Genomic DNA, 24,005 nt, shown 5'->3' on the forward strand with positions numbered 1-24,005 from the left:
GAAAAATCAGTACAAACAGAAGTATAATTACTGTTTCCCGTCAAGCATATTCCAGACTAATATGCTTTTATGTTGGACGATAAAATTTTTCTACTAAATAAGTTCGGTTGTTTTATCGTCTTCCCCAAAATAGAGGTTACACATCGACTTACCTACTCTGTAAGCCTGCTCCTGGAACGGCGGTAATGCACAATATTCTGGAATTGCAAATTCCATTGCAAGATGTTATAGCAGGTTCATATTTCTCGTTCAAATTCAGGATGCAAACTTGACCAACGTGTCCATCGCTGTTGCACAACCAGACGTCACGTCCATTATCCGAAAAAGTGTGAGCTGCCGTGGATAGAACCAATCCAGCCCTAGTTTTACGGATCGGCAGTATTGCGTAGATTTCTGGAGTGGGACGTCGATCACCTGGATGGAAATTTTGAAATTTTCAAAATTCTAGTTAAAAGTTACCCACCTAATTTAGCCTGACATTCTATAAGAGTTTCTTCCCAGGATGCTCGGATTTCTGCCTTGGGGAAATCAAGAGACACACTTTCAATTCCGTTTCTAAAATTAAAAAAAAAGGGAAAAATATGTATTAAAAAACTATAATTTTTGTAATTGGGTGTGGGTCTAGACTTTTGACTATCGCAGTCTTTGGTTTTGCCTTTATAGAAAAGAAGCATTTTTTAAGCCTCGTTTCACATATGGAAAAGGAGAAAATAAAACCAGTTAAAACTTTAAAATTTTGTTTGTTTTATTTTTTAACGCATCACATATCGTAGACGTTATTGGAACGATGGAATTGCACACTGTTCTGCGTAAGGCTAATTTATAACAATATTTATCTTTTACTAAAGGCGTGGACGGATACCTTTGTTAACGTTTCGCTGCGGTCGCCGTCTTCAGACCCTCGGAAAGAACAGTAGAAAAACGATGTCGTATAGTAACCTAAAGGGGTTACAAGGCCTTTCCCTAAAGGTCGTAATTTGGGTCTTCAAAAGAATGGAATGCATTTTGCACACATCCCTTCGATTTCTAAGACTTTCAAGACAATCGCAATTGCGAAATGAGTTCTATGGATAATTTTTTATTTATTTTAATTGCAATTGAAAAGGTTTTCGGCGAATAATTTTTGACGTGTTTGAAAATGCAACGGGCACGTAACTAGAAAAAAGTTCGTTTTTTAATTCTAGAACGAACTAGATTTAAACACGCGGCGGTCCCAGTTTAAGATTAAAAAAAAAAAATACTTCAAATCTTGGAAAATTTGACTCTAAATTTTGGACACTTCATCCATTTTCGATCACTGAATCTTTCTTTATAAACCTATGAAACCGTGCTTAATATGCACTTTGTATATGTAAATACTTATTACTTCCATATTTTATTAGTTTTCCAAACTAGAGGTGCAAATGCTATTTTTATTAGTTTTTAATCTTTTTCGCCGGTAGTGTCCAATCGATTTCAACGAAATTTTAGAAACGTGTGGACGATCATAGAAAGCACTTAAATATGAAGAAAATATAGGGTGTTCTATTAAAAAAATGCTCGGTAACGGCACGCTTTCTCGGGCTCCTTGTATAACTGCAAATATTTTTGTAAGGTATGTCCTAAAGCATACACAATATCAAAATCCTACTTTCAGTGGTAATCGAGCTATGCAAGACGAGACAAATATCTAAAAAAAATTTAATAAATTAGATTAGCGGATAAATTCAGTGTTAAAATGGCTTTCAGGCGATTTTCAGGGTGTTTCATGCATATTTTGACATCCTCATCTCGTTGATTTTAATTTACCGTTAATTTTCGATTTCTCGTTTTTTTCCCAGGTGCTGAGGACGGTGACAGCCGCCGAAACGTTAGCAGGGACCTCGTCGGAGCTCCGCCTAGCGGAAGGTAAATGCTGTTCTCAGTTAGTTCTACCCGAAAATAGTGCACAATTCCACAGCCTCAATAATCGCTCTTGGGGCGCGAGGCGCTACCCCCAAAAAAATACAAGAAAATTTTTTTCTACAGTGCCTGTAATTCGATTTGAGTCTAATTTCAACATTTGATTATCAGTCATTGTTTTTGACTTTTAAAGAAGAAGCTCAAGTCACATTCCGAATAATTTGTATATTTTCAATGTCACCTGTAATAAGATCGGTGAGAGGCTAATGAATATGTAAAAGAAGCTTCTTGAAATTCAAAGCGCGAAAACAAACACCTTGAAAGAATTATCGTCGTTAACTAAGTCGGAAGTATAAACCTACATAAACATATCTGAATAAAAGTAAATGCTAAATCAACTAACAACTTTCTTCACAATGCCTAATTACGCTGTTAAAGAAAATACCTGGGCCGTGGAAATAACTCGAAACAAAACAATGCTAAAGCCTTCAAGAATACAGCCTTACCAAAGATCGCGTTATTCGCATGTTAATTCGGAATAATTCGACATTTAGGAAAATTAAGAGTCATTGAAAAGAATTCTTCTGGAAACGCCTTTGAACTGAGCCGCAGTAAACGTAAACAAATATTTTGCGACGTGGTTTCAATTTCCAAATTTCGAATAATTTGCGGGAATTCGTGTGTATTTAAGAAGCTTAATTATTTAGATTTCGTCTAAAAGAAAAATTATTACTCACTGAGTTACGATGCTCAAGTCCACAACGCACAGCTGGGCTTCGTTGTTCTGGTGTAGCTGGATTTGTTTGTTCGAATTGCCTATCATTTCTTTAACTAAGTCGTCCAAGTTCGAGTGATTGCAATGCAAATTTAAACTCAAATCGGTTATTTTGTTCAAGATGGCAACGTCTCCCTGTAAATGGTCCAGTTCTTCTTGAATCCTCCTCCCTTTCTCATCCTTGGATTTCACAATCTCCACGTCCTCCAAGGGCACTTTCATGACCAACTTGTACTTGTTGGCATCGATGCTGGTGGTGCTTATGGTTAAACTGGTCTTTTTGGTGATGGTACCGCTCCTTCTCTTAATGCCGGTAATAAGCAGGAGATCAGACAACAGAAAGAGCACCCTCTCCTTTTTGGGGCCGCCGCCCGTGGATATGACCACCAGATCATGCCTGATCAGCTGTCGTTCCACGGCGACTAAATCCACGACCCCCTCAATCAGACTTTCTAGTTCTCTCAATTGCTCAATGTCTAGAGCTTCTTTCTCAGTGCAATTGATTAGTAATAATTGCTCATGAACGACCCTTTGCGCCTGAGTCAGAAGCTCGTAATCGGGATGGTCCTTCGGGGTATGTTTAATCAGTCTTTGTAAAAGAAGTTCGTATTTGGGGAACTTTTGGATCGGCTTGATTAAAAGCGAATCTAATGCTAGTTTCCTCGCGTTGCTTTTTGATGCGGACTGAAACGAAACGTGCCTTTTTAGCCCTGAGGGGGTTAATTAGTAAGCAGGTACCTCTAAAAATTTCGCAAACTGTGGCTTGGTGGTCTGAGCATTTTTGATAATATCCCTCGACCTCTTCCAGCTATTAATATAAATCACATAATTCTCAATTACGTCTGGGGCAGTCAGCTAGAATGTAATTTTCGAGAGCGTGAAAACGAGTGCCATACTTTTAAAACAACAAATTTCGTACGCTGACTTACCATTTCTAAGAATAAATCTCCTATGGTGGCTCGGCTCTCGCATGCCTCGAGACGAGCTTTGAGTTTCAGTAGGAAATTTCTGTGATGATTCAACAAAAAAGGAATCTAAAAGCCGCACAAACGTTAATATGCCTCTAGGCCTAGGCCAGATAAGCTGCGTTTACCTGATAAAATATTTCTTCTACCAAGTTCTGTTCTATCAACGAATTTTCAGTCTTCTTAAGAGGTTCCCAATAGTTCTGAAATTACACACGTACATGGTCATTTCCCAAAATTAAAATTCGAGCGTTTATTTCGAAAAAGAAAAATCAAAACACCTCAGAGATATTTTCTACAAGGCGAAAATCCATTTTCCAAATTTATTTGAATTTATTTCAAACCAGTGATGTACGACGTGTTTAGTCTCACAACAAACTAAAAATGTGAATGAAATTAAAAATAAAGACATGTGAATGAAAAATCTAGTCCTGATTTATTATTTTACAATTGGTGACTCACCACCAGAGCTCGGAAAATAATTTTTATTATGACGTCTCCTAATTTGTTTCCATATTGTTAATGTGCCGCACTGTCGTCTATATACAGGGTATTCGCAAAAGATTGGAAACACCCAAATTATATTTCCCCGAATAATGCGTTCTTCCCAAATTTTAGAAATACATCACATGACCCACTTTAATTTATGCTTTTTGGTGATATTGGCAGCAGGGTACATTTTTGTAAATACTAAAGTAGGTTGCGTCAGAATTAACACGGCCTGTGAAATTTCACTGAATCGGAATGAGTTCAAGACACATAGCAACATATTAAATATTTCGAATTCTTCGTGTTAAAATTATGTCAATTTTCGTGGACGGGAAAAAATCCGTGAAATTGTGTAGAAAACATTTACTACAACGGATTTTACGTTAATGGGAAAAAATGACTGAAATTCATTCAGTACAAAAGACCCTTCATTGAAGATGTGACACCGGATCTATAAATGTATATTACCAATTTAAAACGATCAACATGACATCACAACGTTGACATGTGTCAAAACTACTGTCAATATAATCAAAATATATCTTTGACAGTAAATCTGCTGACGTGTGTCTGACTTTTGACAAGGTGACTTTAGGGACTGTTGTGCGAGACCCCGTGTGTTATTCATACCAACATTCGGTACTCGAGTTTCCTAATGTCTGAAAAATTTTAAATGTTCGAATAAATATTTTTATGTTTCCGATTAAATCACCGTTCGGTCTATATCTATATAAATTCCCGTCTTATGGAGATTTTCAAAATGGTAAAAGATACGAATCAGGTTTCAAAAGATCGTTCAAAGATCTGCAAATGACTTAGTGTATCTCCAAAATTATCATATACAAATTCGAAAGAGGCGTACACGAGGATATCTAATTAAGTTAAATTTAATAATGATGCAAGCGATGTTGCCAAGGTTAAATTTTTCTCTCAGGTACAAGAACTATAGTTTCGAACGAGACACCCGGAATATTCAAACTGCAGGTTCGACGCAGTTTCATTCGGTACTTTTAAATTTTTTTTAAGATAAAAGTGAATAAAATTTTACACTTTCCACAATTTGCGGCTCCGTAACTCACCAAAGGTGTGAGATAGACCACTGGCAATCTTATATCTTTCTGCAAATTATAAAGTGATAGAAATTCTAAAATGTTCAAAAATTGAAAAATACTTAAGAATCCTTTTAAAATAATCTAGAATCATGTCTTTTTATATGGAGCATAGTGCGGCTCACCTCGTTGAAGATCCTAAAGGTATAAAGAGACTATAAAAATGCTATTATTGAAAAAGCTGTTCAAGGTAGGTATAGACTAGATTAGGAAATTCTTCAACTTCTCATTAAAAATTTAACAAATTGAACAGACTTGGAAGATCTTAACTGGTAATTTAAATTCATCAATCTGAAGCGACCTAAAATACCGGGATTTTCAGCTAAAAAATAAACAACTTGAAATGACTTAACACATTCAGCGCCAGACCCAATATTGAGAGTTCTATTAAAGGACCGCTTAGCAAAGTGGCTAACAGACATCGGTGTCTGTCTACAGTAAAATGTTCAACCAGGGAACCAGGACAGACACGTTTTACGTTTTGCGAATAGCAATAAAGGGTTGAACCAGACATTTTCAGTAGAGCAGACAGAACTTCGTAGGGTGTTCGTGGGAGCGAGACACTGGGGTGTTGGTGGTGAGGTGGGAGTGTGAAACTGCTATGACCCTGCAATGTGGAGCAGACAATTAACGTTAATTACAGATCCACAGCAGTCCCTATAGAGATAGAGCCCTTCGATCATTTTCTGTTCAATCCAGGTAAAGTGATACATTTGACTAGGTCACGGCAGACACTACGAAATTTATACTTAAATATAATTTGAACCCGTGCGGCCGGCGGAAGAGCGTATTAGCAGACACCAATGTCTGTTGTGGCCTTATGAATCAAGTTTAAAACCGACCTCGAAATCGGTCACGGCACTCAATGTGTTAAAAGTCCTGAATTTTTAACTGAAATTCGACAACTTAAAGGGACCTAATGTGCTTGAATTTCTTACTAAAATTAAAGACATAAAAGACCTGAACTTCCATATACTAACTTAAATGTACAAGCGTGAAGCAATCCAAAATATCGATGTTTCTGGCTAAAGATTAAGCAACTTCAGTTGACTTAAAACAAACCTGCACTGATGACTGATATTCAATGATCCAAAGTTATTTAATGGGAAACAGTTTCTAATTAAAAACCTAATAGGGTGAAGGGATATAAAAAATAAAAAACTAAAAGTGCTAATTTAAATTTATCGGCATGATGCGACATGAAGACTTAAAAGGGATCCTGAGACCTAAAAACCCGAATTTCTGACCATTCATTGGCCAATTCGAGGCGCCTGATGAAGTAAGAATTGGATGGTGTGCTACACATGCAAATTGCACGGAACTAATAAATGAGAAAATGTCTCATTTAATATAAGGAAGTATCTGGAGGAAAAACTGAAACCTCGGCAACTTTCCATAATCTACGGATACACGTAAATATAGACAAGGAACTCGCATTGAATCAAATTCGCATGTTCCACTGCCTCCAAAATTTTCATAGCTACATAGGTACAGATTTGCAGCCCTTCATGAACAGATTTTTTAAAAATTTTGAAATTTTAAACGATGAGATTTTTAACTCATTTCTAAAATATGGACTTTTGGAATGTAATAGTTACGGCTCTTTCGAAAATGGACCCATTGTTCGTGGCGGTCGCAATAGTGGTTCCAACAAATAATAATGCTATTCAAAGGTCACAATGAGAAAAGGTCATCCTTACACGAAATATCACTCACTTGATTTAATGATCTTTATTAGAATTTTACAGATGGTTTATAACCTATATTCAAACGCGCTACGAACGAATTCATGAAGGTGATTACCGGTGATATACGGACCTGGTAAATTTTTGAATAATTAAAATCTAAAACTAGGCAACTCTACATACAGCAGATGAAGAACGTAGTGGAAGCTATGCGGCCAGGATAATCCTGAGGATCTTCATGAAAATTACATCTTTAACAGTTTCAAATGATTTCAAAATAGATGCGATTTAAGAACCAAACAAGTTTAATTTCAGCGGATTTTGCCAGAATTTACCCCAATGCCAGTTAATTTTAATGAAGGAGCCTGTAAAAGGTGAACAACCATGAAACTCGATCATTTCGTTTCGCAGCAGCAAATCGCCAATATTTTGTGTAAATAATCTCATTTTCGGCATGGAAAATCTTTTCTTCGAAATATGAAAGATTTTCTCTCGGCTCGTTTAATTTCAAGAGAATATTAGCATGCTTCATAATCGAGAAAATTATTTTCGTTTGTGCTATAATAAATCGACAATTCAGTAATTTTTCTTACATAAAATTAAATGCAAATTGTTAAGAATTATTCGTCCGGCAAATCTCAGAAAAGGAAAAAGCCAAACCGCCTCTATGAAATAACTATCAGGACTACAATCATATATGAAAAGAGCCATTGCCGATGGCTCGATAATGCCAAAGGGGGTGGGCATATATAATATACCAATTTGAGCAGCTAACCTAAAGGGTTTTCTCAGGAAAAACGAAAAATATATTCTCGTTCTGTGACACTGCTTCAAACAGATGTTCTGGATCCTGATTCGGATACCTAACCTAATGACCAAATTCACTCGCGTATGGTGGAATGCTCTCGTGAATTTTATGATGTATAGTAGTACGCTCTACAATAAAACTACACTGTTGAACACCAATACTGGACGAAAATAATCGAACGAGGAAACTAAATATTAATGACGCTGAAAGTGAAATGGACATGGCGACACAGCCAAAGGACAATAATGAACTGATGCATAAAAAACATTTTAAGGGCTTTGCAATGGAACACAGTAATGATGAATCAAATTTTGCCACGTTCGTGATTTTGACTTGAAACCTTTGATTGTTCCTGAAGTATTGACATAATGATCAATATTCTTGGGAAGCAGAACCATTTCGGACTAGCCAGATAGAGAATATTCAAATTTAATAGATCATCGAGCCCACCACTCGAAAGAAGAATCCAGTATTATTAAAGTGTTTGATTGTCGAATTCCGGACCATCAGATATGATATCATCAGATGCATTTTGCGCATGTCGCAGACGAAGGGATTTTTATTTCTTTGTTGGAACAAGCACAATAAACATTTAATATCTTCTACTTATCCATCGATACGTTGAAATCAGTGCTACGGTGTCCCCAAGGTCCTAATTGTCCTTTTAATTTGAAAGGATTTAAATTTAAGCTGGAATGGGAAACAATGCAATAAACCCGGCTGCAGGCAGTGAAACTTCCAAAATTAGCAGTTTTGTTAATAAAAGAAGTGTCTCCCTCCTGTTCTCCACTCTGTAGGATTCAGTTGACACATTTATACATAAAGGACCAAAAGCAGAGCATAAATTCGTTAAAACTGAAGGAATTTTTTTTAATGGAAATACTGGAACTCGTCAACATCGTTCCAGTTGTGCATTTTTTGACGTAACAGACGTATACTAGGCATATAGCAGACGCATAGCACCCACGTAGGAGATAAATGCATTTTCTTTTCTTTTTTATGAAACCCCATGTATATTATGACGTTCTTGAGTTCTTTGAGAAATTTTGAACTGATTTCATGTAACATACCCATGTTTAAATTCAATATTTGCGCAATATTGCAATTAAAGAGGCCTGCCAGATCGCCCGATTTCACCCCTATAGACGTTTTATGGGGTTATTTGAGACATAGGATGTACTTAAATCAGCGCAACAACATAGGAAAGCCCAAAAACAAAATTACTCAAAAGCTTAACAAATACCCCCTTAAATGACAAGAAAATTCTTGAGGAATTTGAGTTACGGATTGCCCCCCATCACGTTGGTTCGGGTTTGGGTTGGGTCGGGTACAGTTCGAACACTTATACATTAGATTATCGAAGCTGATATTATTATTGTTTAAGTATTCATAGTTCTATCGATAATTTAATTTTTTTTTTCGAAAGGGTTGAATTTAGTCATGGGTCCGTCATATGAAATATGTTCAGAATTTCTCAAAGAACTCAAAAACGTCACAATATACATGAGGTTTCGTAAGAAAAAAATAAGGAGGTGCATGTACAGTCACTCAAAAAAGTATCCGTACTGCCGGAAAAAAATTCTGTAAACCGTAACTTTTGACTGATTTTGTTCAAATTTTGTATAATGAAAATTCAAACCGAAACTCGATTTGCGTAATTGAGCAACTTTTGAAAATTGAACTTTTAGAGTGCTTTCCAGCGTTTAAAAAAAACTCCGTTTTGAGAACTTCTTGTGCGGTGAAAACTTTTCAATGTGGTTTTAACATTCTTGTAGAGGGGATTTTTCTTCATATATCCTGAAAATTTGATCAAAATTTAATCGCAAATAAGGGAGTTGCAGCTTTTTAAAGTCGTAAAAAATGTCAAAGTTTTGTCATTTTGCGCGAAAATCGTCACTCTTTGGCGTTTTTGAAAGGCTGCAACTCCCTTATTTGTTGTTCGATTTTGATCAAATTTTCAGGATATATGAAGAAAAATCCCCTCTACAAGAATGTTAAAACCACATTGAAAAGTTTTCACCGCACAAGAAGTTTTCAAAACGGAGTTTTTTTTAAACGCTGGAAAGCACTCTAAAAGTTCAATTTTCAAAAGTTGCTCAATTACGCAAATCGAGTTTCGGTTTGAATTTTCATTATACAAAATTTGAACAAAATCAGTCAAAAGTTACGGTTTACACAATTTTTTCCCGGCTGTACGGATACTTTTTTGAGTCACTGTATATACTAGATGGGTGACCCTGTATACAAGTCTATTACATCAACAAATGCATAACTGTAACAATATTTGACGTGTTACAACACTTCCACGAAAATATTTCCTTTAATTTTTAATGAATGTTTGCGGAACTTTTGTCCCCTATGTATAGGTTTAGTTTACGATGCACTAGGTATACCGAATTAATGCAGTTATGGTAAAAAGAATGATATTAAAAATAAAAGATAAATGGAAGGAATTTCCCAATAACGAAGTATTCAAAGCCTTTAGGGAAAGTGGAAGTAAGTAAACAAACGCCGCAGGGAGTTGAATTTTAGAAAGGGTGAAAAATTAAAAAAGCCGAAAGCAAACAAGGGCTAAAGAGCGATAAAATAAAGAAATCGCCGAATTTAAAGGAAATCTTTTGAAACTGCCGCGCTTTGTAAATATTTTTCCACAGCAGCTCTCAGAATCGATGTGATGTTTAAAAGATTTTAATAATTTGACTTTCGATTACCAGTTCAAAGATTATGGATCCAGCATATTTTATAAGTACAAATGAGGGACTATATATTTTTCCATTGTTCGAAATCAGCTCGTTGGACTATAAAAAGGTTTATCTCGGTCGATAAAATAGTTACTTACCAAAATGATAATTTCTAATGATTCTACGTAGATCCGTTCATTGTCGAATAGCTCTATGAGCACATGCGTTCTCGTGTCCTGAAAACAATTATTCAAGTAAAAAAAGTAATAAAATATAAGTACTGAAAAACCGGACATGGCACAAATCTTGTTTTAGTAGGTCTTTCCAAGTTTTAAAAACATGATTAAGAAAACTCGAAACTTCCGCCTTCTCTGTGTTCTTAATTTTATAAGTTGAAATGTTAATTTTCAGTTTAAATAATTCAGTATTTACGGGTTTAAAAAATTCCCTGTTTTTCTGATCAAACCTTCGGTTATCTTTATTCGACGGTCCGAGGGTGTTTTTGTTGAGGAAAATGAGTTGCCATATCAAACTGCTTCAGTTGAGCTGGTCAACCATAAGGAATATTTCATCACCGTTGCAACAGAAAATGTATGTTCTATAAATATTAAAATATATCTCAGTTGGGCCAAGTTTGATCTCTAATCAATACGTCATAGGAAACCAAGCATATGTGTTAATCATGGAAAAATCATAAAATACTTCGATGCTGATTTTCTGTTTTTCACGTAATGGGTTTGAAAGATTCCGCTTTTCAGACTTGAAATTTTGCATTTTTCTCTTTTGTTAAAACCACAATCCTAGCAAGTATGAGATACATTTTATTAATATTAGCATACCGGGTTGTTAAAACGGGAAAAGTTGTGTTCCATAAAGTAGTTTTTGGGATACAGGATGGCCTAAATTCCACAGATCGAGGGTTGGATTCATAAGGCGAATATTTTGCCTTTCTCCAAATTTTAGATGTATTTAATTTTTATTTCTTTATCGATTGAGAAAACTTGCAGAAATTTACGGAAAACCATAAACATGACACCCCTTGTTGTTAATTAATTGTTAATAATTAATTCATTATTAATTGTTTATTTCGGCGTTATTAAATTATATACGTTTGTATTTATAGGGTGCCCACTTCTCCCATAAATGGTAAAATATGTAGCATGTACACGCCTTACGGGCAAGTTAGGTGTTTTTTCAGAAATTTTTGCCAATATGTTATAAACGGTGAACAGCGACATAGGAACAATATGAGACGGCAAGAAATGCTCTCCATTGGTCAAGCTTCGCCAAAAAGGGTGATAAAAAAATCACACTAATAGAGAGGATAGTCACCATCGAGAAATTACAACTCTGTAATCTTTGGAGAGCCCATTATGCATCGTTAGTGGTATCTATTCTTAAAAGTAGTATACGCACAAAATTTTAGCTTTATATTGTGTATTTATCATCCCATTGTCGTAAATTTGTGAATACTCCTAGAAACCAAATGCGCCACTAGTTTGCATGAATATTCAAACGTCAATGATATATTTAGCTGTGTAAAAGTTTCCTGTAATTTGAATAACGTGCATTTGAAGCCAGTAAAAGCAGCGGCGCATACATTATAATTAATTTTCTTCAGGTAAGAACTAGTCAACAAATCAAACAGAAGAAAAAAATAGGAAAATTGTTGTACCTTAACAAGATTCTCCGATTTCAAGATTTTGCAATTTCTAGAATTTTTAAAAAATTTTACAGTTTCCAGTGGCGTCCCACGACGGTCGGGATATTTCGGTTTCTTTCTATTTTATTACGTACGCAATTCGTACAGGTTTAAGCTTTGATATTATAAGGTACTGAAAAGTGTTTAGCTCTAAACTGAAGTCTCCAAATAACGTTCCAGGATTTCTGGAAAAACTCTAAAACTCAGTGCGTCAATTTAAAATGCTCCAATTCCGTGCCATTTTAAAAATCTGGCTGCGTAATGATTTTTACATTTCCTAAATTTGATCATTTTGAGGTCTTCATTGGTATCAGGCGTCAAATTGAAGTTTCATTATAGTCCATTAGAATTTGAATTACACGTGTTTTTAAGGATGTCCCTGTATATTGCCGGAATTTCTATTTTAAAGTCTGTAATCATTTTTGCTTCAAATTGAAGCGTCTCAAATCCCTTAGAATAAATAAAAAATAAAAATTGCATTACAAATTAATTAACACCCCCTTACCCTTTAGAACATACATATCTATTCCTTGAACGCGACATAAAATTTAAATTTCGAGCAATTTTTAATAAAAATTTGTTATTTAAGTACACTAAATACGTAGTCATGGTGGATGTACTTTAGCGGATTCCTTATAAGGGTCTTCTGCAAGCTGAAAAACGTGCATTTGATGCTAATAAAATAGGGGCGTACAAAAAAACAATTTTCAAGTAAGCATTAGCAACCAGAATGAAATCAGGAGCGTACCGAGAGGGGTTTTAAAAAATCTTATAAGCTTTGAAAAACGATATACACCAATGCCATTTATGATTATTAAAATATAATAATTATAAATTTTTTTACGAAAAAGGTGAGAGTCATATTAATACGGGTTAAGATGGCGAAAAAGTCTTTATTTCTTGCTGCTTACTTTTCATAGCGTCATGAATTGTTAGTATATTGCACAATATTCGCACACGCTTTGAAAATGGAGTACGTTAGTGATTCTGACAGATATTCACAGCTGATCAATCTTAACATGGGAATTATGTTGTAGACAAATCAATGCAGTGCCCAATGCGAGTGCAGCGAAGGTCCGCTATAACGTGGCAAGTTTAGCTTTTAATCATATTAAATGCAATAACAACTGAAAGAAGAGTAAAATGAACGAGAGAAAGCCTGTTAATAACATTGTGATATGCCAATGATGTACTGTACATTGAGTATTGTATGCAGGCCTATATGAATTTGCTTTGCATGAAAGGATACTAGTAGATCCGCCCCTGACCCTGAAACGTCCTGCACATACATTTGTTCTATACGTTTGAGGTTGATTGTTCATTTTTCTATTAGTTTGTTTGGAAATAATACTTTATACATATGTAAGGCTTGTTGGGGCGAATTCTGCAGCATTTTCAGTTAAAATTAACTTAAAATAAATAACTAAAAAATATCAGAAAAATGAAAAAATAACAAAACTAAGGTATATGGATAGTAGATATATAACGTGTGTGAAAAATAACATGAATGACAGCTTTTGGGTCATGTCGTTATTTCAAAAGGTTTATGGACGGTAAGGGAAGCGATTGGTGTTTACTCTTTGCTCCTAATTTAACCTGTTGAATAATTATTTCTCTTGGTGATTACTTTAAGTCGCATTTCTTAGTATTCGATATCTTATTATGTACGTAAGTTTGACCTTTGCTTAAAGTATAGGCAACCGTCCGCTACTTACTCAACAAGAGGCCACACATATGTAGGTTTTTATTAAGTAAACTTTACGCACTTTTATTCATTTTGCTCTTATTTTATAATGGTTTCTTTGTAACGATGTAAGTATCGTTCCATTTTCTGTTACATCTATCAAAAGTTTGGTAAGATATATAAAATTTCGAGCGAATTTGAGAAAGTTTATATTGGCCGCAATTGAAAATATCTCGACTTAAAAAAATCGAATTAAATAACACCGAAATTACATTAAAAATCGGGAATTTTATAGGTCGAATAAATACCAGCACGTGTTTGATAATGGGTACAGAATTAAATGGAACGATGCTTGCATCGTTACCAAGGAACCGTTATCAAAGAAACGTAAAATCGAAGAAAGTGCATATATTTTACTTAATAAAAATTGATGTGTAGCCACTTGTTCAGTAAGTATGGATAATACTTGGTTACTTATGCATGCTTGAACAAGGGGTCAACCTCAGACAGATGAAAAGAAACCAAACATTAACTACCAACACAGATAATAAAGTTTTAAGCAAAACAGGTTAATTTAGGTAAAACTCATTCTTCAGAAGAGGAACTTTCAGATTGTACATATTCAAATTCCAAACATTTTAGTCTGTTACTTTTCGTTTTTCGAATAATTTCTCTCTAGGTCCTAAGAACGGTGATAAATTTTTCACCGAAACGTTAAGAAAGATTGTCGTCCAAATTGTGAATAAAAGGTAAATATTATTCTCAGTAAGTTTCGTCTGAGAATAGCCCGAATTCTCCAGTCTATTTCTGTGTGAGGTACTATTCTTATATTCTAAGTGAAACAAGGTAACACCAAAAAACACTGCATATTTTGGTAACGATAGATTTTTGGAGTAAGTAGTATGATTTTCGATCAAAGATTTCGGTGTTAATTATAACCACCTTGTTCCAGAACACACTGTATGTGCGTAACCTGGCTTTAAAAATTTTGCCCACTCTCAGCTTGACGATTTACGATATCACTAATAAATAATAATCAAATTTGGAAAAGTATTTTTTTAAACACCTCTTGATTTTTATGAATACGTTTGATTAAAAAGCTTAAAATTACTATTTAAAACTTTTCCATTACGTTCTATGTTCTACTATTGAATCATCAAAAATTCATATTAAATTATCAAAAAGGTATAATACATGGCACTTTCTGGATGATTTACACCGGAAGAAAGAAATCTACATCAGTTTACAGGTCAGAAATAATTGAAACATCGTATCCTGTGTGATATTTTTATATCTCGTCGAGAATCTAGTTCGCAACACCCTGTGCTGAGGCCTACAACCCAAAGGGCCACGCCCCCTTTTATCTTTCTAAACCATTGTTGTGCGCCCCCCATCAATACGACTACATAAGCATCTCTAATCGGAAAATACAAAGGGGGAAACACAAGATTCCCCATGTAAAAGTGCAAAATCTCCCCTCGGCAATTTCCAGGCCTAGTAAAGTGGTTAAAACGCACTATCTAAGTGTGATAAAAACGTGAACACGTCACGCCAGCTTCTCAGATACAGTGCTGATTGAGTATTTTTTCAATAGCGAAAATATGATTTTTTTCCTGATAAAATGCATGATAGAAAAATAGTAATAACACGAAACAGCCCTTGGAGGATAATTTTGGAAAGACAGGAATTCCACAGGAGGAAACTAAATCAAAATCATGCATTTCTGGGTCGATCATACGTATGATTGCTGAATTTCACCATCCTGATGACAAGAATGACGTTACGTTTGAGGTTATGCTTGTATGCGAAATGCGGACCTTAGTGTACCTAGCAACAAACGATAAACCATGAAGATGAGTTGTATTAGAAATGTTCGAACTTAGATGGAAACTAACCCAATGAGACATGAGACCCTACAGCTAGACGATTAAAAGACACCGAGACATCAAACACAAGTTGCTTCAGTTACCAAGTTGGAGCTGGGAATAGCCAGATCACCGAAGAGACTAGCTATTGGCACTAATGGGAGGGTCAGATCACTTCTGCAACTCATCTGGAGAGGTACCGAATTACATCTTTGGTTCATGGGTACTGGTCACGGAACACATTGTCGAGTGGCGCGTGTTTTTCCTGGATGTTATTCGGCCACGCCTCGACTCGACCAGCAGGAAAATTCGACTACCGCGAAGACAACCGGCGACGGCGGCCATCGCGACGCGCTTTCCACACCGACGCACACTGTTGCCATTTCCAGAGATTTATCTGGACTGGAAAAACTAGTTCGAGTTTGTTTTCCAATAGATCCAGGCTTTTAACTTAAAAAATTCATAAAGGCCAAATCCGGGACACTTTGACCTTTTGTGCCAAACAATGTTATCCTCGATATGTTGTTCCTACTGGAAACTGAAATTATTACGAAAGCCTGTTTCTTGTTTGATTGGGTTAAATGCGATCGGGAAACGATGATTCGACAATGAAACGTTTGTTGATGATCTTTGTAAAAAAACAATTTACCGGTCGTTTGCCGTTTAGAAATCTAATTTAAATGCTGGAACATGAAACTTGATTTTTCATTTTTCTCATCTTAAATTTCATGCTTCTTAATAGTTTAAGCGTCCCAACTCCTCTTTAAATCAAAGCTCAACTACAAGTTTTAATTGGAACACACTAGACCTTTGTACCATTAATCGGCCATTCAAAACATCCTCAGTTGTCAACGAAGAAAACAAATAATTCACAAACATGGAACACTATAGGGTGGTGGAACTTTTGAGGCAACACTAAAGGTGGAGATTCGTAATTACCCCCAAAGACCCTTAATGATGTAACTGGGTCCGAAGTCTGATCAAACATTTTGAAACGATTAGGTATTTAATCTGGCATAAAAGCGGTGACTTGTAATACAAAGCTATTTCAGAGTAAGATCTTAACTATTTTTCAAGTATATTTTCTGGACACAATCAAAAAGTGAATCAAAGAAAATCGTTCGCGAGAAATATCTAAATATCGCTATTTAATGCAAAAATAATTACAATTTTATTTCACAACATCGAATGTGATTTTAATTTCCTGCTAACTACCATGCCTTCATGATAAGGTCGGGAAGACTCTGAAGTCTGGACAAAACAGCAAATCAAAACTCGAAGCTGCTGATGGTAGGAATGTGCATTCATCCTTACATTGAATAACAACAAGTTTAAACTAAAATCTATTATATCTCTAGATATGAGACTAAACTAACTTGAACTAAACGAAACTTGTTAATTGCCGGATTTAATCCTGAGGGAGTTTAACTCAACTTTACTGCTTGTTGTATATTTGGTTGCCTAACTAACGCTCCATTTCAAAGGGTGGAAGTTTTTTCATTTTAGTACTCAAAGTTAGAAACTGGTTTTATTCCATTTGGTGAATTTACGGCATTATAGAGGTTTAGTTACATATGTTAATTAGATCATCAGAGTTTTAAACAATGGAGAATGAAGTGGGGAAAAACCTTGCTGCAATATATATAATATATATATATATAGTGTGACTCATATGTATGGAATAATGTTTGTATCTTCTGAAATATTGAAGATAGAAGAAAAAACGTTTAAACAAAAGTTTTAGGACCAATTATTTCTCATACCATGATGACCTTGAAATGTCTCATAGTCTCACGTCTGGAATGTCTAACTTTTTTCTCCAAATGGCAACCTATTATTTTTTGTGCTTTGGGAATGGGCATCTCCTTTTACCTATCACAACATGAACATGTTAGGGATTGCATTGGGAACATTTTGAAATAAAATGCAATAATGGTTGTAATGGTAGTATCCATTATTTTACATCCGCGCCTATGGCGGTCGGTTTCATTTTTTGTTGGTTATTGTGAAATTCTTTATGTTTATTGATAAATGGAGTTAAAGTGGCACAAAACGGTACATTTAACCGAAAAGGAACGTGTCGATCTTGGTAATGGTTAGTTTTGGAGATAGAAAAAGAGCCCCGGAGGAAGTGTGTGTGTACTTTTAATGATGTTTATCCTAACTGAATCCCTATTATTCAATCTTGTGTGTCCGAAGTAATGGAAAAATACAGGGAGACAGAAAGTATTTGTGATGAATTTAAGACAGGTCGATCAAAATCAGCGACTGATGCTAACAAAGCCTTAGAATTACTATTGGAAGTTCAAGACAACCCAACAGTATCTACCAGAGAACTGAAAAGGGATTATAATGTATTTCAGACTTCAGTCTGTAGGCTCCTAAAACTGGAGAAGTTTCATTAGTACAAAGTACAGGTGTTGCAAGAACTTTCCCAAGATGATTTTGACAGGAGATTACAGTTTTGCGAAACTATAAATAATTTGTGTCAACAAAACCTATATTTTTTGCTCAAAAATTTTGTTATTTGATGAAGCAACTTTTATGTTGGACGGGTCAGTCAATGGACATAATTGTCGATGTTAGTCGCGAAGGAATCCTTACTGGACGATACAAAATCACAGGCAACGCAACGTCATCAAAAAGTAAACGTTTGTGCAAGCATTTTTGGTAATATCAAAATTGGACCATTTTTCTTAGCAGAGATTTCAACAGAGGAGCGACATTTAAATCTATTGATCCAGAATATTGTTCCTGCAGCAGAAGTCTCTTATCCAAATCAAAATGATGTTTGGTTCCAACAATATCGGGCCCCGCCTCGCTATGGATTAGAAGTGAGGAATTATTTAAATAATGTATTTCCTAATAGATTGATTGGAAACAGAGGAGTACTGGAATAGCCTGGTCGATCACCTGAGTTAACCCCTGCGATTTTTTTTATATGGCCACGTAAAGAACAAAGTCTATAAGGATAATTAAATAATTGACAACAAAAGATCGGATAAATAATGCATTTCAGCAAATAAGTTATGAAATGCTGGTAAATGTAAGGCAAAGTTTTATGCAAAGACTCAATTTACGTATTGCAAGTAATTTTCAACATTTTGAGCATTTACAGTAAATTTCCATAACCAGCCAAAAACGAAACCGCGTATGTAAAATAATTAATTTTAACATTACAACCATCATTGCATTTTATTTCAAAATGTTCCCAATGCAATCCCCGACATGTTCATGTTGTGATAGGTAAAAGGAGATGCCCATTCCCAAAGCACAAAAAATAATAGGTTGCCATTTGGAGAAAAAAGTTAGACATTCCAGACGTGAGACTATGAGACATTTCAAGGTCATCATGGTATGAGAAATAATTAGTCCTAAAATTTTTGTTTAAACGTTTTTTCTTCTATCTTCAATATTTCAGAAGATACAAACATTATTTCATACATATGGGTTCCTATGTATATAAATTTTGAGGGCTGGTTCAGAAGGACGTGCTAACACTTGGTGATAAGTCAGATTTCTGCAGAAGATAAGAGAACAGAAAACCTAGTAGTACTCGACGGAAATTGTCGCTATTTCTCTCAACTTCTGGCACTTAGAATGGAGTCACCTATTACGGACCTGACATAAGGTCCAGAAGAAAATAAAAATGACAAGAGACTCATAGGTACACGTAATGACAAGTCTTTGAGGTGCAGTGAATATTTCCACAATTACCTGCAGAAATCTTCAATGTTTCCTCTTCCTAATCTGAGAACTAAATGCAAGAATAGTCCCAGAAGTGCCGGAGCCAACGCTTAAAGAAAAAGAGCTTTTGGAAAATATTATTTTGTCTCCTTTGAGGTTGACACATTTTTCCCAGCGATTTTCTACGGCGTCTATACCCCGTATAGTAAAAAGCTTGGAATGTTTCAAAGTAGGCATCAACCTCGGCCTCCACCTCTTCATTAGTGTGCTTCATTAGTGGCAAATCTCCACCGAGCCATTTTTTCCAATTTGGAAATAGAAAATAATTTGAGTGGGCTAAATCTTGCGAATACGATGAGTGAAGAACCTCGAAACCAAGTTGAATGATTTTGGACGTTGCAATGGCGGTAGTGTGGACCGGTGCGTTGCCTCGATGAATCCAGACTTTCTTTTGCGCCAAATGCGGTCGCATTTTCCTGATTACTTCCCTCAATCACCGCAATAAATTTGTATAATATTCTCCGTTTATTGTTTTTTCCTTAGGGAGATATAATAAATAAATAAAATAAAGTCAATAAAAATGAGCATCCCAAAAACTGACACTATCACCTTTCCAGGAGATGGAACGGTTTTCGCCTTATCTGGAGCCGATTCCCCCTTTTGAATCCATTGCTTTGACAGTTCTTTCAGTCTGATGTGAAATAACAGACCCATGTTTTAATCCATGGTAATGAATCGATGCAAAAAGTCGGGTTTATCGCTGTAAGCTTTGCTAAGCACTGTCTTGAAACATCTTTACCGCATTGTTTTAATTCATTTTTCGCACAGTTTTCTCATATCCACTTGTTCGGTCAAAATGCGGAGTCCAGTACTTTTTGAAATGCCCATCTTCCAGTACAGTTTTGTGGATTTTCGCTACAACGTCCGAAGTGGTCAGATCGGGAGTGTCGTTGGGTAAACCATTGCGGAGTTTGGGTCTGCGGCTCGTACGAGTGCTTTCATACTTTGCCTCCCACTATCATACAGTTGTTAAGGAAGGACCAGATTCCTTCAGAATAGAACCTAAATCCGCTTTGATATTGAATGGATTAAGATTTTTCAAATGAACGTACTGAACAACGTATCGATGACTACTCTTTTCCATGTTGAGAAAATCTCTAAAAACGGTTACAAAACAAACACAAAACGACGTAGTACCTTCAAACTCTAGATATAGAGCCTCTTAAAGTTAGGTCTTTGTAATATAAGTAAATTTTTAACAAAAAAATTGCTATCTACATGTCAGCACGGGTACTTCTGAGACCATCCTCGTACTATTAGTACGATTCAGGTAGTTGTGCAGTATTTTCTCGAAAAATTGAGAATCTTATATATCTACTAAGTAGGACGTGTAGTTGTGGATCTAAGGTTATGCCAGGTCAGTTCAGGTTAGATACATGCCAGTATTTCCTAGAATGGACAACACGACATAAAATGGAAAAGCTGCGGAAAGCCTCAGAAAATTGGAAAAATAAGAGTAGGTCTTCTGGAAATTTCTAATGTGAATCATTAATTTCCGTAATAAACAATAAATATATGATATTTGCACTTATTTTGTTAATGTTAAAATTTGACGTAATTTTATACAACCTCGAATTTTGCAAGTTATTATTGTCAATTTTAAAGAAGCTTTCTTGAGGAAAAATTTCAAGCAGAAGGGCCTGAGGTTGCCGTAAGGAGAAGCTTAAGGTTTCGTCGATCTATGGGAAATTGAATTCCATGCTTGTGAATCAGGATTTGCAATACCCATTAATGTGCCTGACTCTTATAATGGAATCTGAGGTCTCTCAAATCTTACCCGAATTCCTTAATAAATTCTCAGCAGGTTTGGATGAAGTGCCTGCTGAAATTTTCAAATGCGACGGTCAGTCTATTTCAGCACTTCTGACTCACATTGTTAATGAGTCGCTTTTAACTGGGACATTTCTAGATAAGCTTAAGCTTTCAAAAGTGGTACCTGCGTGGAAAAGGACCCCTTCTTTTCATTTAATTACAGACGGATTTCCGTACTATCGTCGTCCTCATAAATATTTACAGAGTTACATATTTTATATACAATCGAATCATTGAATTTTTATCCTCGCATAATACATTAGCTGATCGCTTATATGGATTTGTGGAACGCAGATCGACGGAGCTGGATATTGTCAATTATATTTATGATAATGCTGACCATGGTAACGAGATGGCTGGACTGCATTTTGACCTCTGTAGGGCATTTTATGGAGGATGATTGAATTAGTAATAATGTTGTGAGCTGATTACATTATACTTATTGAATACACGTCAGGCCACTTATGTTTTACGTGGTGGCAGATTTGATTTGGCGCATATGAAAAATGTTGGTCAGAGGTCCTACAGGGCACCGTTATGGCTCTTTCGCTATGCGCCATATTCAGATTATAGGGTACTCCAGTTTATGGTAGCAGGACTTCAACAGTTGATAGAAGACCTTTTCTTAGGATGAAAATATTATATAGACACGTATCGATAGCAGTTCAATTTTTGAAATACGTAGAAGCAATCATGACAGTTTTTTTCTTTTTAGTTTTAAATAATACACGTAAATATTAAGAAAACGCGGTGAAGTTGGATATTCTTAAATTTTTCGCAGTGCCGGATTCATTTTGGTCCAAATTTGTGTCAAATTTAGAGAGGGCGCTATATGCAATTGTCCTATTGAATGTCCAAATTATGATAAATATCCTGTTGCTTCCCTATAGCAACTACTATTTTGTTTTCGCGAACAGTCTTTGATTGTTTTTATTTATTATTTTTTTTTAGCCAACATTAATCACACAATCGAAAACAAACGATTTTCCCATCAACAAACAGTTCTTTTCGTTATTTACCCACTATTTAATTGAGTTTGTATTGAACTTTCTACACTATATACAAGTTTTCCTTAAAAACTAATCCATAGATGCTGAATCGTATTATGCCATTGAATATGGATTCGAAAGACTTTCAATTTGAGGTATCACATAATCCATGTTTCAGTCTTGAAAAATGGGCCGTTTTGGGCCACCAATGACGCACGTAATATTTAAATAAATAAACCAACGTCAAAAGGTAGCATTTTCGTCCTATTCAATGCCGTACCTGAATTTAAAAAATTATTTGTGAAAAGGGATGGTGGGTGCAATTTAGAGCCGCCCGATATTGATGATTGGGTGCAGCTCTGGCACGAACTTCGATCTGAACGTGAACGCTGAGATCTGAAGATAATGACCACCAGGTCAATAATCATGTGATTACGAAGCAATATAATTTGTAGTAATGACTGTTTTGGAAAGGCAGGTTTTTGAAACCATACTTTCTCAAATATTTTTTTATTTGATCAACAGTAGCTTTCAAAAGAATAGGTCGATTTGAGAAGTGCTGCTGGGAGTGTGTTATCGACAAGAGTATCTAATTCTCTGTATTCTATCCAGAAGAATTATAATCGTTCTTGTTTTAAATCCAGCTAACGTAACTTTGAGATGAAATTTGGATTTTGTTTATTTTGGCAAACACTTCCTCTTCTTTCTTGATTTTTCTGTCCTTCCGGTTAATTCATTTTTACTATATGTGAATCGTGTGGGTGCCAGAGGGTGGGTGCTAACTTGTTGATGTCAACATGCGAACGACACATAAGTCGTTTTGGTGTATCCTGCCGCCGACGAGATTCTCACTATTGGTTAGAATCTCTGACGACGCAGCTCTTGCAAAGCAAGTTTTGCTTAAAAATCCGCCAAATATCTCATACAATTTCAGAAGTATATAAAGGAAACAAATTTAACAAATTAAAATTCTTGACACCTTGTGTCTCGGAAATGCAGTGTTTGCGGGCCCACAAGGACAGTCCCAGAAGTACCCAATCAGACATATGGAGGGCGGTTCCTTTGTAAAAGCTTTCCTATATTACAAAAACCCAACCCCGTAAAATTTATATCTAAGGTTTGAGGGTACCACATTGATTGGTGTTTGCTTTGAAGGCGTTTTTAGTAAACGCTTTTGGAGATTTTGTGAATATGGAAAAAATTAGTCATTGACACGTGATTCAAAAGTTCTAAGTCTATTCAACATCGAAGTGGAGCTAGATCCTAGTCAGGGAGAATCTGATATTTTGTTAACAACGGTAAAACATTGGGTCGCAAAGTATGAGCGGGCCCGTACGAGTTGCAGACACAAATTCCGCAGTGGTCGACCTAATGACACTCCCGATCTGACCACTCCAGACACCGTAATGAAAATTCCCAAAACTGTATTGCGGAAAATGGGCATTTTAAAATGTACCGGACATCGCATTTTGACCGAATAATTGGACATGAGAAAGACGTACGCAAGATGAACTAAAACGGTGCAGTAAAGATGTTTCAAGGGAGCGCTTGGCAAAGTCTTGCAGCAACAAACCTCACTTGTTGCGTTGATTCGTAACCGTGGATGAAACATGAGTCCGTCATTTCACATTTGAGGCGAAAGATCAACGAAAACAATGGACTCAATTGAGAGAATCGGTCCTAAAGAGGGCGAAAACCGTTTCGTTTGTAGGAAAGGTGATGACGTCAGTTTTTTAGGATGCACATGAGCCAATTTTCATTGACTATTTCCTTAAAGCAGACACAATAAACGGAGATTACACACATTCATTGT

The 24,005-nt window shown here is 35.8% G+C and overlaps 1 protein-coding gene across 1 annotated transcript in view; it reads right to left on the reverse strand.

The window, feature by feature from the left end:
* Positions 1–24,005, reverse strand: part of LOC136348504 (rho guanine nucleotide exchange factor 17-like) — a 47,295-nt gene that overhangs the window by 8,881 nt on the left and 14,409 nt on the right. The window contains exons 3-9 of the mRNA XM_066299394.1: positions 10,552–10,629; positions 3,750–3,824; positions 3,586–3,690; positions 3,395–3,511; positions 2,619–3,340; positions 464–555; positions 153–414 (exon numbers count right to left, since the gene is read on the reverse strand). Coding sequence (XP_066155491.1) covers positions 153–414; positions 464–555; positions 2,619–3,340; positions 3,395–3,511; positions 3,586–3,690; positions 3,750–3,824; positions 10,552–10,629 — 1,451 coding nt within the window. The remainder of the gene's footprint in view (positions 1–152; positions 415–463; positions 556–2,618; positions 3,341–3,394; positions 3,512–3,585; positions 3,691–3,749; positions 3,825–10,551; positions 10,630–24,005) is intronic.

Source organism: Euwallacea fornicatus, chromosome 33 (genome assembly GCF_040115645.1).
Source record: "Euwallacea fornicatus isolate EFF26 chromosome 33, ASM4011564v1, whole genome shotgun sequence".
NCBI lineage: Eukaryota > Metazoa > Arthropoda > Insecta > Coleoptera > Curculionidae > Euwallacea > Euwallacea fornicatus.